The following is a 19,096-nucleotide window of genomic DNA, read 5'->3' on the forward strand; positions in this document are numbered from 1 at the left end:
TAGCAGCTCCACAGCGGGGGAGGAGGGATTTTTTTTTTTTCTTAAAAATCCACTGTGGCAACTTGGGATCTTTATCAAACTACATGTTTCTGTTTTGTCTATTTTTAAGCAATATTTAGTTACACGTTTACTTTCTCAAAGTTGTAAAACCTAATTGTCGCTTCTGCAGGATTCTCGGTGGGTTACGTATGCTGCCCAGGGCTTTATCAGTGTTTACAATATAAAATAAATACCAAGTAATTGCATTCTGCAGTCTTTACAAACAACATAATTTCACTGAGAGGAATAAAAGGCACAATAGGAAAGCCTTTTGGAGTATTGAAATGACTCAGTATACTAGAAATGTGAATTTACTGGCCAACCTCTTTATTAGCTCCAGCTATAAGTGAGAGGAAAAACACTTCTTTGCTTGTTTTTGTTTGTTTTATACAATAACCCTAGTGCCTTCAAAAGAAAAACTACATTGAATTCATATTGGTCTTTCAGTGGGTCAGTATATATGAGTCATTAATAACAACAAAAAAAGCAGAAAAAGGAAAAAAAAAAAGGTGACATTCAGCTCTAACTTTTACAAAGTACAGCTGTGAAGTCGAACTACCAGCGCTGTTTCTTCAACAGAAAGTTGGAAAATAGTCGACACAAAGACCTTTTATTAATAGTTCACGTTAATTTTCACATTGCACCTTTTTGTATATTTCTCTAAAACTACAAATACAAATACAGGACGTCCTCGATTTACGACGTCCTCGACTTGTGTCGTTACATTGGAACTGATTACGGGTTGGTCCTTGGTTTAACGCTTGCCGTTTCGTCGCCATGTCAGAACTGGTTCAGTGGAACTAGTTGGCAAGCAGAGCAGATGAATGTGTAGTCACGGGGCAAGCAGAGCAGATGAATAAGGTATGTACAGTAGTCAAGCGGCGCTATAAAATGGCTTTGTTTACATTTTCTGCCACATTGGATTATGCTGCATTCGCAAACTTCATTCTGGCCCCCAAGCGCAGGTCAGACATTCAGTGTACATATTCACTGGTATTTTCAGTGTGAAAAATCAGTTGTTTCAGTGTGAGCTAATGACTGTTTGTAACTGTAGTTGTACAAATACTGTGAACGGATTGATATCATGATGCACATAACAGCTTTGTTTACATTGGAACTCCGACGTAAGTCGAGGACCCCCTGTATGGCATGATTTTCATGCTGGTTGCATGTTTTTTATGCATTGTTTTCTTATCCTTCTTGAACGTGTGAGCTACTGGACACTGTGAATTTCACCTAGGGAACGAATGAAGTATCTATCTATCCATCCATCCATCCATCCATCAAGCTAGAATACGTGTTTCCCATATGCATCCATTGTGAGCGCCAACATTCTCATTTCTCTATATAAATCCGTGTCCTCAACATTGTGTTTATATGCAGCAAATTTGCAACAACAAATATTGGACTATCAGCTTGATGAATAAATTTAAACTTACATACTTGGCCAGTCACAAATATGTTGACAATGAATGTATCAGCCATATGGTAAATAATGACATTTCTACAAAACACGAGATTACCATCTGGTTTAATACAGAAAAAAATACAGTGACTTAAACACGACATGTTTATGTTTAACTGGAAACAAAATCTTTTTTGATCTGAAAAAAAAGCTATTTTTGTGACTGCCACTCTCTGATATGAGAGTCGTGTCCTTTTTAAGACCTCCATCCGCCCCAATCACCTCCTGGCAACTCCGTTGCACTTCATAAACGTGATGATTCATTCATGCGAACCACCACACTGCCTCTGAACATAATCCAGCCAGCAATTATGTTTGCCATCTAAAGATAATTGTGAAAACTATTTGGTTATAGCCTGTATTCCAGCACTTGGTTAATGCCTTGATTAAAATTGCAAGAGACTGCAGTGACCTTCTGTCCGTAGTGCAGATAGTGAGCTAAGTTGTTGCATGGAGCTTTAAGTTGATTTAGTCCTTTCAGTTAGCACATTCAGCCAGACTATAATGTGACCTTGAATTCTGCTGTCTCTGTCACTTATAAATAAGTGAGAAACACTACTATCAGCAGAAAAAGGAGGGGTTGAGGGGAGCATTATTGTCATGGATGAACTCAGGCGGCCGAATGCATTGTGCTGTGCACCTCTCCTCAGGAGAATGTGTTAGATAGGACTGACGAGAGTCATTCTCGATGGAAATTGGACGGATTGCTTGTTATTATTGTGAGGACCAGTTCGATGGCTGCAGCCCAGATGCCCTCAGCGTAATGTTGGCAGAGCAGCGATCTGTAGTGCTGAGTCCAATCATATCTGAAGGAGATGCTCAACTCTGTGGACCTGTATTATGTTTGGGTGCGAGGAAATAATATCCTCTGAATCAAGCTGTTGTGATTTTGAGCTCAGTTTCTGTGCATACACAGCGCACATAAATCACCAGACTTGTTGGGCCACTAAAGAGGAAAAAATGCAAAGCTTAGATTAAACAAACAAGTAAATAAAACCAGTAAGTAATAAATCTTATTCAATCTATAAACTAGAAACATGTGTAGACAGGACCCAGTGAAGGGAAATATACATAAATGTATGCTTTTATGGCTGACAGTAATGAACCGGTACAATCTCATTGCCTTTTGTCCTCCAAACACAGAAACTAAGCCTGTGGCCTGCAGCCATTTCATCCTGGAGGGAGGATGTTGTTGACCGTCCAGAACGCCACATTAGCAGCATTAGTTGTCTATCACCTTCCACCATTAGCTCTGGTGCCTGCCACTGTGGCTCCACTCCACTAACAGCGAACATAAGTCATGATTTGGTCTGTGGATTCTGACAAGATAACTTTGTATCCATGGATAGTTAATAATTTATCAAACTAATTTATAGAACTCATGTTGATGATAGCTCACACAGCATACACGCCGAATTTCATAAAAAACAGCCTTAATGATCTGTCTTAACTGTTTGATTTTCTGTGCTGCAGCCAGAATTTGGAATATTGTTTACTCGTAAGGTTTATATCAGTGAAGAACAGTACTGTTTGATGAGGTTGTGGCTGAGAGCACACTGAAATAAGAGAAATATGGTCCTGTTATATTAGGGTGAATTAGAAGCTAGAAGGCATATTTTGCAGAAAATCATTGTTTTGCAACTTCCAAGTAAGTCACTTGTCTTAACTGTGAAGTTCAAAGCCAAGCCCAGAGTCAATACAAGAAGTCTGGATGGGAGTCAAGTCAAGCTATATGTCAAGTTTATATTTCAAATCCTCGACAGGTCATAATGCACTACTCACTAAATTATTGCTTTATATATATTGTAAACAAAGTAATGAATATATTAAATAAGAAAAGCACAGGGCAAATTTGTATTAGAATTCCCAAAGAATAATGCAAATAATAAGGGCACAATGATGTTATATTTGTGTCAGAGGTCGGGGTTAGACAGCATTTTGGAAAATCAGAATCTAGCTTTGACTCCCCTGTTAAATCCATTTGTCCTTGCCTTGACCATGTGTGATAAAAGCGAAAAATTTCAACCCGTAATAAAATCTGAAAATGACATGAACACCAGAAAATATTATCGGTTTATTAACTGCATACCTGACGAATTTAAAAAAACACAGCTGAGACCCACTAGCTTTATTATTTTGTCCATAGGTTAAATGACCTAAATACTGACAGGTCCTAACCTGGCAATAGCCAGATTAATAATTGTGCATTACTTGATAGTACTCCACAATATCAATCTGGGACCGCTCCATGTAAATCCGTTCGGAGGAAAGAGGCACGGATTGGACAATGCAACAGTATGTCCCGCCTCTGACAGGTTTGTTTTTAGCCAATCGCGGGATCTTCACAACGAGCGGAGCCAATTGATAGATTAAACTCTTACCAAAACCCGTAGGTAAAAAAGCACAAACATCTTTACCATCCAGAAATGCGCAAAGCGCCTCTCATTGTTCTTCCTTCAAAGAAGCGATAGGAGATTCATCTAAAACTGACTTAATAGCAGCATCTACACGATCGTTGTCCTCCGTTGCCATGTTTGTTTTGATCTACTGGCGCTTGGTGTCGTCGTCACACCCGGATATCCCGCCCATTATCCCGCCCCACACACGAATACTGCTGCGTGATTGGCCCGAACCAACTTGGTGCTGTACGAAAAGTGAAGGCGGGAGCAGAGCAAGATGGTTTCTTGAGAGATTTGTGAACTCACAAATAGCGCGAGAAGTCAACTTGCTGGCAAGGTTATGGAGGTCCTTCAGTTGATCAATTTAAAATATTGATATATGACAGCTTAAATGGCCCCACTGAATAATGCAAAACCTATACGCATACATCAAAATTACAGTGCAGGGCTATAAATAAAATCAAACTGCTTGTTACCTTTTCTGAGCTATGTTTTTGTTATTAATGCTTTTATAGATGTCAGAAATGTTTTAGTTCATTAGTATTTTCCGTTGTACACCAATGTGTCTAAATTCTCTTATCTTGTACCCAACCTGCTGTAACTTCTAATTTAATGACCTACCAATTACCCAAATTAGTCAGCGCATTAATCACTAATCACGGACAAATGCTTGTGGTTGCAACATGGATATTACACAAAACAAGCAACACTCCACCGTTCAAGAGTCGAACACAGATGGACAGATGAGGCATCTCCAACATTGTTGTGGGAGTTAATCAGCTCAAGCAGCTCTCACTCTGGATAAATGGAAGACTTTAAGAGCTTTTCAAAGTCATGGCACCTTTTTTCCTTTTCTCTCACCTTTACCAAAGCTGCTAAATGGCAACATCTTCCTGAAGTACTCGTATTATCTTCTGTCTTTCTTAGAGATTGCTCGTGTGTTTACAGGAGCAGGATTGAGGCATTGGAGGGAAGTAACTATATTATACAGTTTGACTTTCTATTTTGTGTAAACGGCTTCGTTTTGGGCTTTTAAATCGTCAGTTTCACGACAGGCACAAAAACAAACCCTCCAAAATCTCTATTACTGAGACAACACGCCAAATAAACACACTTGTGTCTTATTGTATGAGGAATGAGGCGTTGTGACAGAGTGACACCACCATGCAACAAAATTGTAAATGACAACATTTCCCTTTATCCAGCATACAGCGATTCATAAAACCAGGTATTAGACATCTTGGGTGGCTAGATATTTTTTTTAGCTAAAGCACAACATGAATAAAATATAATTTAATGTCATTATTCTTGAAAGTTTTTCTTGTTTGAAGAAGTAGGACACAGTAAAATACTAGTCGCAGGACCTCTTGAGACTTGGTTACATAACAGCGTCTGAATTAAGCAAATGGCACGTATGAGTCGTCCTTCTAACAACGAAGGCTGCAAATGTATTTTAAGAGCATAATAGGCTGCTTGCTTTTGTACAGTGCGAAGTGAGAAGGAGACGTCTGTGTGATGGGTTAAGGTTAGGTGGTCTGATACTGATAACCGGTCCCTGAGCGCTCATCACAGAACAAGATTGTCAGCATGCTGCCAAGGTTTTTCTTAGATGATTTACACTGTCCATGCCGCCCCAATACATTCCCAAAGCGTTGGGAAATCTTGCTGAATAATCAAAGTGACAGCCCTCATTTGTTTTGTTGTCTGTGCAACAAAAGCTAATGCCGTGCACAAACCCTGCGAGCCATAGTCAAACTCCCCGGGGAAAATACTATTGAGTGCAGCAGAATGGGATAACCTGTCAGAGAGGACAGATAGCAGGAGGCCTGGTATTTAGACACTTTTGGGATTCCAGGAAGCACAGAACAGGTGCGACAGGAGTTAATCGCTCCTGTATTCAAATGCTGCTGCAGAATGCACAATATAGATGGGAAGGCAGAGACATCACATTAAATCATTTGTGTGCTATCTCGGCAGAAATGTTCAAGACGTAAATAGAGACATTTATGAAGAACTGTATTTGGACAAAGAAGAAAAATGACATCTTTCCATTTTATACAGAAAAAAAAAAGTCTTGGAGGAAAGACACAGTTTATATTGCATTGAATTTGCCCCCAAAAGTTGTGATGTACCTACCCTATGTATGTATCTGTAACCACCATTCAACTCAGTACTAGAATAATGTTGGGAGACTTCCTTTTATTTTGCAGTTGGATTATTCCAGGTCCAGATCTCTAAATGTGCCAAGTATTATATCATAAATATGTAATATATTGTAAATATTTTAAAATCCAGTGTTTGGATTTTTAAGGTTGTTAAAAATGCTAGCGTTATAAATGCAACTTAAATATTAATGTGTCAAATGCATATTTAACCAACTCTTCAGAGCTTTTGCTGTTCATTTTTATGCGTGGCTCGAAAAGCGATCAATAATTGTGCTGTCACTCAACATTGTATCTACTCTCTCCTCTCAATGGTTATTTTTATTTGGAAGCAATCGATATGTATTTTTTAAAGCATCAATATTAGGTTTTTAAAGTAGTAATAATTTGCTTAGTGATGCATAATGGACTTTTTAATACTTGAAAAACAAAGTTCAGGATTTGGACATTAGTTGTGGCTTAGTCTCTGAGGTTAAGGCAAGACTTTCTTCAGATTTGCCATAGGACAACATCTCAGAAATTATTCAACTAAAAAGCCTCAAATTTGAATTTCCATTTAATGCCACTGATTCAGAATCTGCAACAATGATAAAGTAAATTTAATAATTTCTGATTATGGGCAAGTTGAAAAAAATTAGGAAGCTGTCAGGAGAAGTCAAATCTCTGTGCAGAAATTGCTCTAAAAATGTGACAATTTGAGATAGAATGAGCCAATACTTTGTTTGCAGGTTTGCGTATTCTCCATTCCATTTCGCATAGGACAAAGTGTGACCACTCGGATTTAAGATTTTCTTGTTTTAATATTGGTCCATAAATATTACAGGTGGCACAGGGGGGATAAAGTTGTGGCTTGAGTTGACAGAGATATGTGCACACAGACTTTTCAGAAATCTGAAAACACAGTTTGGAAAATGTTAAATGATTCAAAATGATAGGATCTCACATCATCCCTGTGCAGTGGGGGAAAAAAACTCTGCCATCAAAAGTAAAGGTGGACTAGCAAAATATATAAAAAAAAAACTAAAACTAAAAAATGACAGAATGACACAGATTTCAATCTTTCAACATTACAGTCATATTATGCAGTGGCGCACTGAATTTGTTCTGTATTTTACATTATATAGATTATATAATTTGCCTAGCTGAATTTGCTCTACAATGTCACATCCATTAAAATTACAATATCCATGAATTCAATTTTTTAAATGCACTCAAGATAAAGAAACTGGATTTATTAATGAGACTCGTCTTCCTGATTGTAACCTTGGTTATGCAACAATGTTATAAGCTCCCTGACATTTTGTTTGTGGCTTTCAGCTCCTCTTTCCTCTGAGCTATCTGAGCTATCGGCTAGAGGCACGACTGATGTGAACATTTTGTAACAGAGAGAGCTGCCGTGCATATTAACTTCATTAATTATTCGTATTTATTAATTATCCCCGACAAGGAGACAAGATCAGTCAGGATCCAATGCTGACCTGCACTTTTCTGCACCCAGGACAGGTAGGCTGACACACAGTTTATAGGTTAGAATCTAATTATTTGTTACATAGTGCCAGTCATCAGGTTTCTGTCAGGCAACCAACAGCAGGAGTCCGATAAATGTCAAAGATACAAAAAAAAAGATGATGATGTTGTGAGGTAGTGTGGGGTCATGGGAGTTGTTGTCCTCACTGCCACTGCAAATTAGATTTTTATTTATGATACAATTAATCATGTATGCTCATGTTATGCAATGTCATTCAAATTATATACTGGCAAGTAATGCTATGCTTGCTAACCATTAGCTCAGACGAGTGGACTGCCTATTATAGCTAACATCGTGTTTCATATTCAACCGTAGCCCAGTGCTGTTATCTGTACAGAAAACAATCACACTGAAAAAAATCATGATCCTTCACAAGTGAGTCATACAAATAATAGAAATACAAAACAGACACAAGCACCCGTGACAGAATAATAATAACAATAATAACCACCGGGGTTTATTTATCACAACATTTTAAATTCTGTCTCCATGCAGAGAAACAAAAGTTTGATGTTGTGAATTAGTGTGAGGTCAGGAGAGTTGTTATTTTCATGTATTTTTTAAAAAAATTTATGTTACATTTATTCATGTATACTTATGAAATGTAATTTCATGCTAATGAAATACCTTCAAGTAATGTAATGCTAACTGCTAACCATTAGCCCAGATTAATGTTTTATAATCAATCACAGCCCAGTATTGGTAAATGTGATCAAAACAATTATACTGAAATATTCAGAATCTTTTTTTAGTAATATTTTTAACAGAATTACAAAATAAACAAGAAAATGGTGAGGTAGCTAGGTAACTGACTACTTCTTCCTTTCACACTCTAACACATCATCTGGTGTTTACAGTGTGTTCCTGGCTACAGCAGGTAAAGAGGGATGTGATGCCATTACACTGAATAAAAACAGATTTTTCAGGGATTATTACTAATTGGGATTATGTAAGTACACAAGTCAACTAAATTAATAACATTGGTTTTACGAAACTATTACTTATTTAAACCGACAATTCAGGAAAAAGTTGGTTACCTTGCTGACATGTTTCGACAGCCTCTGCTGTCTTCCTCAGAGCGTCATCCGACGTTTGCGGACGTGTCCTTTTTATCACGTGGTCGGTTTGACAGATCTGTCAGAATCTGTCAAACCGACCACGCCTCCCGCCGTCCAGTGGTCTCCGGAGGATGGTGTCCCAGGATGGTGATAAAAAAGGACATGCCAGCAAACGTCGGATGACGCTCTGAAGAAGACAGCAGAGGCTGTTGAAACATGTCAGCACGGTAATCAACTTTGTCCTGAATTGTCGGTTTAAATAAGTAATAGTTTCGTATAGTACATAACAACAAAATGAACCTAATCGAACTAACATTGGTTTTGTTGTCTTTATATATTTCAATGCGTAAATCTTACATACATGACCCTTTTTACAATACACGTGTTACCATTCTAGAGGAAAATGTGCACATTTCTTTTAGAACTAGTACAAATACATAAAGTTTTTTTAGCTGCAGGTCACTGTATCATTGATGAGTCTTTCTGCTTGTGTGTTAATTTTACATCGTGCTGCTTATAACCTGTTCGCCTGGACCTCTTCTTGGTGCTATTTGTGGACAACGGTCGCTTATTTTGTTCTCTCATAACACCAGCCCTCAGTTAGCCCGAGAGAAAGGTCACATTCTTTCGTTTCTAATCCCAACAGTCTGCCTTTCCACTCAGGATTATAACAGACATGAATTTCTCATCACTTTGTTGCATCACTTTCTGTTTCCTTTTTAAATAAGGGCCGCTTTCTGTCGACAGTGCTGTGTGGGGAGATCAAAAGAGCAGGTTTAAATGGTATGGGAGTGTGAGTTAAAAAGAAAAGATGTAATAGGAGGTCAGCAGATAAAATGTCACGGGAAAGAGAAATGTAGGTATGTCGCAGTTGTAATGGCGAGTCATTTTTTGGTAAGCTGAGACATTTATATTTTACAGCCGAAAAGTTAATTCACCTATACGGTCGCTGTAAATAAGGCAGGTCATTGCAAGAACTGTGCTGCTTAGTCATGCTGCGTTTCATTGTCGTGAGTAAATTCACAGAGTGAGAACGAGACAGAAATGACATTAATTCTCAAGGATGAGCATGAAATATTAAAACCTTAAGTTGAAGAACCACTCTCAGCAACAGAAAACATTCTAATATTCTTTTTTATAGATCATTTTCATCCTCTGTTCAAATTACTAGTTGAAATAATCTTAGCTATCTCCCTACTTCCCTGTGAAAACACAGATTAGCACTGGACACAACACACAAAATAGTAAAGCAAACTTACACAACATGAAAGTTTGGGTTCTATTTTTTTCCAGTTTCGAACACATTTTCAGTTGAGTATACGAACTCAAACAGCCTGTGTAAATACGGTTGTGTATTTAAGTGATAAATACTTGGGATCAAGAGGGAATTTCTACAGCTTCATGCATAATTCAGTAATACATGAATAACCAGGGCACCCTCCAACTCAGTCAGCACCCTTCAATTATTAAAGTCCGGCTTGGCAGAGGAGCACCCCAGGTTTAACAGGATATGATATTAGCAAATGCTTCTGCACAGCCTGAGATAATAATGTTTGGAGAAGGTGTTTTAAAAAAATCCTTATTGCAGTCAATTTTCAAGAGTCGCTTGTTTTGCTACGAGCAGCAAGATTTATTTTTTTTCCTCTTGCTTGAAGTGGAGACCCCTGATTCTGTTTAGCACGGGCCAACAGACTAACAGCATTGGATTGACTAGACCGAGCCTTGGCCCCTGTCACTTGACCTTCGCACGTTACATTAAATTACATGACTATGCATTACACTTGTGCTGGACTTGGAGATTCGATGGCCATGGCAACCGAGGAGGAGCACTGCGTATGCAACATTCACTGTTCCACCGGCACGATTTATGAAGGAGTTCGTATGACTCATAAGATTCTTACTGTCGCCACATGAAGTGATGACGCGAGTCTTACAAAACTGCTTATGTCTGACAAAATATAAACAGGACACACTGTGCTATCAAGAACATGGGTGGTCCGGCCTGAGCCAAAGTAAAAGCGTCCAGGCTGGCCCATCTGAGGACCTGGCACTGAGAGTCTCCACGGATGTACAAAATCATGCTCACACACCACCACTGAGCACAACACATTTCCTATGACACCTCACACTTCCTTTTTGGTATGCTGTTAATCTTGGAGGTATCGCCTAATTACTATCAATGCTGTGCAATCCCCATACCTCTAATGTGATTTGAAGAAAAAAAAAAGACAGCCAACCTACCTCGTTTTTCAAAATTATGCTTGATATCATCCTCCTTGCACATCATGTCCGCATGTCCTCCGATGCCGACGTTAACTCCATAGTCATCCAGGACTTTCCCATCGCTCAGCTTGTTGTGGAGCTGGTTGGGTGTGGAGTTAAGTGAGTGTCCACATTGGTCGTCTTCATCGCAGTCGTAGTCGTCGAGTATCGGGGTCTCCCGGATGGGCATTCCGATGACAGAGCTGCCGTGCTGGTGGGTGTTTCTGGAACCCCGGTAGCTGTCACGGCCCTGCGGTCCCAGCAGAACGGAGGGGATGTAGTGGATCTCGTGGGTGGCCTCGGTGCTGGCGCTCTTCTGTGGGATGCGGCGGCGCTTGCACCATCGGTGGCGGGTGTAGAGGACGAGGGTGAAGAGGAGGATCAGGAGGAGGAGGGCAATGAGGCCTCCCTGGATAAAGAAAAAGAAAGGAAGAGGACTAAATATGGGGGACGTACACAAGGTCAACTATTTTTATATAACATTTAAGGTGGTAACCAACTGTACAGATTGTAAAATAAAAGGACAAATTACAGCTTACAATAACAATTGCAATCACAGCCTCAATGCCAGCTATATTAGGCTGAATGCCAATTAACACCATTCGCCAGCTATTACAAGAGGTCTGGCAATGAGCACTTTGATATGAGCGTTCTCACAGCAACACGAGGCTGCTGACAGACTTCTGACGAGAGCAGCACGTTTCTGCCTGCCACAGTACAAGTCGGCTGGTCAGAAATACTCCAAACTATTTTTATTGCAGTCTGAAATATAATGACAACCTTGCAGGCTCATCACCACTAAGAAAAGACGACCACAAGTTGACCCTAATCAAACATATGTCACACACACATGACAATATACAAATTATAGCAATGCTATGGATGGTGATTAGTATGCTTCAAAGTCCTTTTTCATGCGTTGATGATATATCTTTAGTCCTCGTACTACAAAGGAAGCTGATGAGGAGGATAAAAAACTATTTGTGGACTTATCCAGGAAAAGGGGAAAGAAGAATGAAACACAGCATACCCCTGTAGCAATGATGACATTAGCAAGTAATTAGACGATAGGAAGGACACAGACACACTGATTCCCACACACACTTTAAAGCACTTTCACACACTATAAAATTACTATACAGCACATTACAGATTTTAATGCTTAAAATCAGCTCTTTGTTAGCACATTGTGCACTTTCTGGAGTCAGTCACACAATCTGTGCCTGCATACAGAATTTGCATGAATAAATTGAGATGCACAGCAGATACATCGCAAACCGAAGCTTAAAAAAAATGACTACAGTTGAATCTGCACTTCCCGACAATAATTTTACATCATAAGATTTGCAAATGATGAATTTAAAGCATGAAGGGATTGTACTACACTGTGTAAATGTTCCTGCTATTGCCTCCATTCCTTATGTATCTCACCAGCACATACACGGCAGTCAGGCAGAAATAATTGTCTTTGCAGCAGGGCTACATCTGAACTCCTATCTTTTGAGTGTCACACACACCAATGCACAAGGGTTGTTAGCCTGTTTTGCCCTCTTTCCTCCCTAAGCCCTTGCTACCGGCTTGTAAATTCACAAAGGAGCATCACATTTCTCCGTGGTTCATTCAATATCTGACCATCACAGATACATCAAACCTCCTGCCATACACACAGCAGTTGGATGCTAATGTAAATCTATATGCACAGACAGAATGGTGGAAAGAGAGGGAGGCCGTGACTTATTCTTTGATTTTTCACAATGGCATCCAATAGGTGAGATGTGGTATTGGATTCAGCAAGACATGGCAACCTAGGGGTAATATATTTGTAATGTCGGACAGAAAACGGAGCGTCAGCACTTTTGCAAGTACATATTTAACGATGTAGCTATATTTACAGAATCTTTTGCGTGCATGCACATATACATGCAACAGAGGCACAGAGCTCATGCACGTGCAGACACACACACACGCACACGCTCGCACTCACGACAGAATAATAAATAAAATCCACAAGGGTTCATTCATCACAACATTTAAAATTCCATCTTCATGAAGAAAAACAAACCCCTTTCAAATTATAACTCATGCACTGCTGGGTGTCCATAAATCAAGTATGCTGAGAGGTAAGGCGGCACAAAGAGGACTAGTACCACGGACAAACTTATCCATTAATCTCCAATGGGATGGCAGCTTTGCAGAAATGCAGTCTTACAAACTCCCCTCAGCCTGTACTTCTACATTAGTTCCCCTGAAGAACAGCGGAAAACATATGAAGAAGCTTGTGTTTCATTTTAGGAACAGAGTGCTAATGTGGCATGGTGGGGCTCTGCAGCACAAATGAGAAATGGTAATGTAAAATGGAAGCAAAAAGGAATAAATTGCATCCTAAAACACAACAAAGGAATGCTTATGCAGCTCAGTGACGTCTTTATCTATCTCAACACCGACATTATTTGTCACTGGGATTGTTTGTTTGCCATGAAAATGTAACACCATGCACTGATAGACATTTTAGACATTTAAAGCCTTAATTGCCTTCCTTATATTTAAATTCAAATCTGCACATGAAAGTAATTTGCATTAACAGTTTGAAAACTTTCAGTGCTAAAAAGTTAGACACATCACAAGTCAACTTTTGTCTTTCCATATCTGTCATGTTAACTGTGTCTGTTGCCTCAGTGCCCTTAAGAGTTTACCTTTCAAGTACTTTTTCTACCTTCCTAATTCGTTTCTCTCAAATTTCCTTTCCCATATCATCTCGCAGTGTTTTCCTTTGTGCTTTCCACTGTTCTGACTTTTTGTTCTCGCTCCCTCTCGATTGCTGTGTGTCTCTCAGTCTACACTCCCCTTCATGTTTGATTGCATCTTTCTTCCACTCTTCAGTACAACAGCCATATAAATTCACAGTGGCAGATGTAGCCATGAGGGAAAATGGGTTTTCTGTTCATCTTCAGACCCTACAAATCCCTGCTGCTTTAGTCCCGAGTGACTTTACGGGGAGGAGAGTGGCTAGAAGCCCCATAATTCCACTCTTTTCTGTAGTGTAGGTTTACTGCAGTCCATGATTATTTTCCTTACTTTGCATTCCTTTTCCCATAATACTCCCATTTTCCATCTCGATCACTCTATGTTTTTTCTCCGTTTTCCTTTTTTTCTCTGCAGCCTTTCATATTAGCTTTCCATTACCGTTTTTCTCTGTCCCTGTTTTTTACCTCTCATTGCCCTAACCTCCCATTTCCCTTTTCCCTTTCTGCTTGCTATATCTTGTTGCCTACTTCCTTACATATTCCCCTGATAAGCTTGATTGCCAGCGTTTTACCCCTTCTCACTTACTTCTTATCCTCATTCTTTTACAGATTGAATGCAATATGGCTGCAAACACCAGCAATGAATTATTAAGCAATTACTCAGATTAAACTATCACGCTGGTTTCACCATTACAACCCTCTTTACACTGCAGAGGGAGAAGGACAGCGGCAGCTTTTTAAATTATTTGGCAGCTATAGAGCTGTAAGAAACAGTGACAGCCAGAATGATTGGGTTTGAAAGAAGTAGAAAAAGGTGGAACACATACACAATTTGCAGTTAATAAAAATATTAAGATATGCTACCACAGAGGTGCTTTAACCAGAGAAACTATCCCCATGTACGAGACAAATATGCAGCGTGATTATCATGGCTTCGGGAACTTTAAATGCATTATTCTGGGTGTTTTAAAAACATATCTTTACAGATTGGATTCTCGCGGTCGTTGTAAACTGACCTTTAAAACAGTATAGAGCCTGAGGGATACATGCAGTGTTTAGGGAAATTTATTAGACCTGCAAAACATTTATGTAACTTCAACACAATCATGCAAATGAACAGCGGCAGCCTAAACATCCATATACTGCCAGCACAATAGCAAAAAATACCTCCGTTAGAAAGCTGCTATAATGCTGCAAGTGTCGTTTTTACATTTCTGGCTTATAATGAACACAAACACTGCAGTCAACAGTGACAGTTTCCAAGATGACTTTACCATGCACACATCTTAGATATTTAGTTACAGACAATGTGACGATTAGCCTAGCCGCGCTAGACAACCCACGGCAACGAATTTAATTCTCTGCCAGGGTGGGTCTAGTTACCCTCCATAAGGCTCGAGGTTGGATGCTCCTAAAACTGGCCGGACGAATCACCATGAAGTGTAGAGTCAGAAGGCGGGCGTAACGAAGTGACGACAGAGGCGTGACAATTCTGACAGAAACAACCAGAAACAACTAGCCTAGCCACGCTAGACAACCCACCGCAACAAATTTAATTCTCTGCCAGGGTCAACAACAAAAACGACAACAGTCGTTGAGCTCCATCAGCACCGACTCTGAATAATCTTTCTGTTAACATGTCTGTAATATACTTGAGCTTCACTCTTTGACTGTATAAATAAGGCTTCACCGAACTACCGCATCCTCTGATTTCCGGCGCTCTAGGAGCCTATTCGTTGCGCTGATTGGTTGTATACCTACCCAATTGCTGCAGAGTGATTTGATAGACAACCTTTTAGCCCGCCTCCCTCCCTGTCGAGCTTGCCTAGACCCTTGCGTCTTCAGAGGATGGGTCTAGCGCGGCTAGGCTATGTGACGATGGTAAGTAGTAGAAAGTCGAGAAGTGAAGTACCCCAAAGCAAAGCTCTATTAGACCTGATCATTAAACTTGACTGAAGTGAATGCAAATTAAATCTATTCAATCACCGATTAATTGTAGACAGACCCCAGTGTGTGCTAATAAAAATGCAGCAATATGCACAGTTGGGGTTCAGTTAGGCTTAAAAATATGCTACACGGTGCTTGCATAAATACGTTTTTTTTTATTACCATTTCAGCTGTCAGTCGTGTTTAGAGCAGTAACTGAAGCTGCGATTTGTTCTTATCCATACAGCTAAGAAATATTACATTTGCAAAAATTACTTCCTGCTCAGTCTTCAACTTATATCTTTTTAAACGATAAGTACAACTTGGTATGTGTTTGCACGTGCGCTTAAAAATTAATAATATTAGAGCCTGTTTTCTTTTTTGGACTAGTCGGGTTGTCTTGCCAAATATATGGTCAGCATTCATTGAGACGTACAGACGATAACCAAAATAAATAAATAAATCAAACTGCAGCAAAAATCATCTCGTGTGTGTGTAGGTGTTCCACTGTTTTTGTTCCTTCGGTCTATTTATTTCTGACATTCTGTCTAATCTCTGTAAAAATTCTTGCGACTCTGATTCCGATGGCATTGCTTCTGTTGAAGACAGAAATAGCACTGTCACCATGGATGTCTCAGATGTGTCATTCCTCGTTGGCCCATTCATCGAAGACGAAAAAAAGTGGTCTACAATAGCAGATGTCGAGGCAGATGCTTTGCCAAGTTCGAAAAAAAAAAGTGAACGGCAATAAGTCAATTAAAGCTAAATTAACTGGAAATATCCTTTCAATTTATGCTAGATACTGGGCAATAACTGCAAAATCATGTCACTAAGTCATGTATCTAAGAATCATGTGCATCCACTGTGTGAAACACCTTTGCAAAAATTACACAATGCTTCTTTTGCATGTTTCGAAACAAGAAAATAGTGACAGATTATGTCTCAGAGGGAACTAGTTGTAAAGAAGCAAACACACAAATGGCGTTCACTTTATTGATGAAAGCCCCACTCAATCAAGCCCTCAAACCACATCAAACTCTTTAACAGCGAGGAAGTTTAATGATCAGCTCCATTGATCCACTCCTCACACTCGGATCAATAGCTCCCATAGAGCCTCAAGATGTTGAGAATTTAGACTTTTATATGTACTCAACAACTATGACTCCCTAATGATCCTAATAAGCTTCTTTATGCAGTGAAACAACACGACTCAGAGCCAACACATCCAACACATGCTCTGTGGTTTAGCCACCATCTGTGCACAGCGGAGGCAGTGGCTCACTGAACCCCGGTAACCATCCACCTCCTGCTCCAAGTAACCATCCACCTCCTGCTCCAAATCTAACAGTGGACTACGGCAATCTTTGGTGCATTCTTGAGAGAAAATGTTACTGAAATGTTCTCATGCTAAACCGACAGCAGTGGAGTCGTCAGTCAAATAGAAAAAGAAGTAATGGATGCCACAGATGACATACCGAGGCGCAACGGATGCTCATGCAGCCAAGTGCACTGAAATGCACAGGTATGCTTTTAATACAGTGTTTCTGTGTTCGTGCCACCATGTGCCAGACAAAGACCTTCGAGGCATAAAAACATCCTGTCCCTCTCACTCCAACTCTTTCTGTCACCATCTTTTATTTGTCAACCTCCCACGCTTTCTTACCTCCCGTCCTCTCGGTGCTGTATCTGTTTCTCCTATCCCTATCCTTTCCCAGCAGGAAGTTAAAGTGGCATGTGCCCTAGCATCTGCTCTCCACTCCCTTCTGTCCAACTAGAAGCCGCAGCGTGAATGACAGGGTTTGGCTCTCTGGTTAATGTTTCCACTCTGCTAATTCACCAAGGAGGGACTGTGCCTGTCCATTACCTGGGTGCATGGGGAAATACTACCACACACGGCATGGCAATACTTCCACTAGCTTTTTTTTTGTTAATTCTGTCATTCAGCGACTAAGTCCGTCACTCGCTTTCTCAGAGTGAGTGAGATTTAATGGCAGCTTTGATGAACAACACACTAAATCAGTGTCATCTGGCATGTCCTCTCTTCTGCATAAGTGCACAGGTTGTTTTCCATTAACAGAGTGTTGTCTCACCGGTCTATTCAGTTGTTGAAAACATAATTTGGACGTTGGAGATGTTTTCAAAAGGCCTATGCAAAAGCGTGCATTATATCTCAGTTGGAAAGGTAACATTTTTCTGACAGAAGTGAAATAATCTATTCCAAAGAAACAGAAATTCATTTATAAAAATCCACAGCCCCAGCCATGTAAATCACTAGAGAAATTACAGTGACCAGACGCCCCTACCTAATCATAAAATCTGATTACACTGTGATTGAAAACTGAATTAAAATCTCCTACAGCTTAACTGAGAAGCACCAGGTCGACCTTTCCATTTTGTCCCTCCCGCCACGGAAACTAATACAAGTTTCCACCACCCTCTCCCCAACCCCCTTTTTCTCGTCTCAGGTCCGATCCCTTCATTACTCCACCTCTCTATCCTCCCCTTTTACATGCCACAATGCTCAATCACACAGACGGAAAAGAATTGAGGGCAGATAATACTGCCTTAAGCCCTAGATTTGTGAATTACAACAAAGAATTAGGGCTGATTTTCTAGTGTGCTGCTCGTGCCCACCCAACACCTCTCTCCTAGGCTGTTTCCTGCTTTCGCCAATGCCCTAAACCCACCACTTTCTTCTCTCAGCCAGACGCACAATAAGGCTGTTTCAGTGTCTCAAAGCTCAGTGCACCTACTGAAATCTGCATCGATTCCATGCATTACAGAGATAAATGGCATTTCAGTTCTGCGCGGGGAGTTCCTTATACATATGCAGCACTTACCCAACAAAGTCATTCTTTACAAACGTACCATTCCAAAAGTCGGCGAAAATACATTATTTTTCACATTTAGTCGTGTCAAACATCAAAGAAAGTGCTTTAAATTTCCTCCTCTGCATTATATACTGCATATCCACAGTGCAACTAAAAACTAAATGTCACCTTTTCAGTCTTAGTGCATCAGAAGCTCAACACTGCATACAATGAAATGCTACTACATGGTTACAGTGACTTCTGAGAACATAACGGTAATAACTTAGATTAAGTTGTCTTCCATTTTTGTCTTGTTTTCCAAGCATGTGGTTGATGGTAAAACAGTCTTTTCCAAAGCTTTTGATTTATAAATAATGACATTTGGCTGAACAGACATTGGTTAACCCTAAATGAACTGTGTTCTTTGTCATTATACTTCAAAATGATTGAGAAAAAAAGAAAATTGCTTTAAAAAAGCAACTGAAAAAAAAATCCCTATAGATGTAGGGATCTGAATGGCGGGGGGAAAACGACAACTGAAACCGTTCATATTCCATCCATGAGGTCATCCCTGGAGGATAAAAACGTTATGCATCTTAAAAATCACACACATGTAAAGAATAAATGGCTCTCCATTTGGATAATGGCTAGCTTTCCAGCGCCACTGTAATGGAGCCTGGCTATATTTCTCAGTATAATGACA

The 19,096-nt window shown here is 39.8% G+C and overlaps 1 protein-coding gene across 1 annotated transcript in view; it reads right to left on the bottom strand.

Annotated features, from left to right (window-relative positions):
* The window catches only part of LOC110959713 (astrotactin-2-like), a 286,904-nt gene that overhangs the window by 192,541 nt on the left and 75,267 nt on the right, over window positions 1-19,096 (bottom strand). The window contains exon 3 of the mRNA XM_051938273.1: window positions 10,893-11,322. Within this exon, the coding sequence (XP_051794233.1) occupies window positions 10,893-11,322 (430 nt within the window). The remainder of the gene's footprint in view (window positions 1-10,892; window positions 11,323-19,096) is intronic.

This window comes from Acanthochromis polyacanthus, chromosome 18 (genome assembly GCF_021347895.1).
Source record: "Acanthochromis polyacanthus isolate Apoly-LR-REF ecotype Palm Island chromosome 18, KAUST_Apoly_ChrSc, whole genome shotgun sequence".
Lineage (NCBI taxonomy): Eukaryota > Metazoa > Chordata > Actinopteri > Pomacentridae > Acanthochromis > Acanthochromis polyacanthus.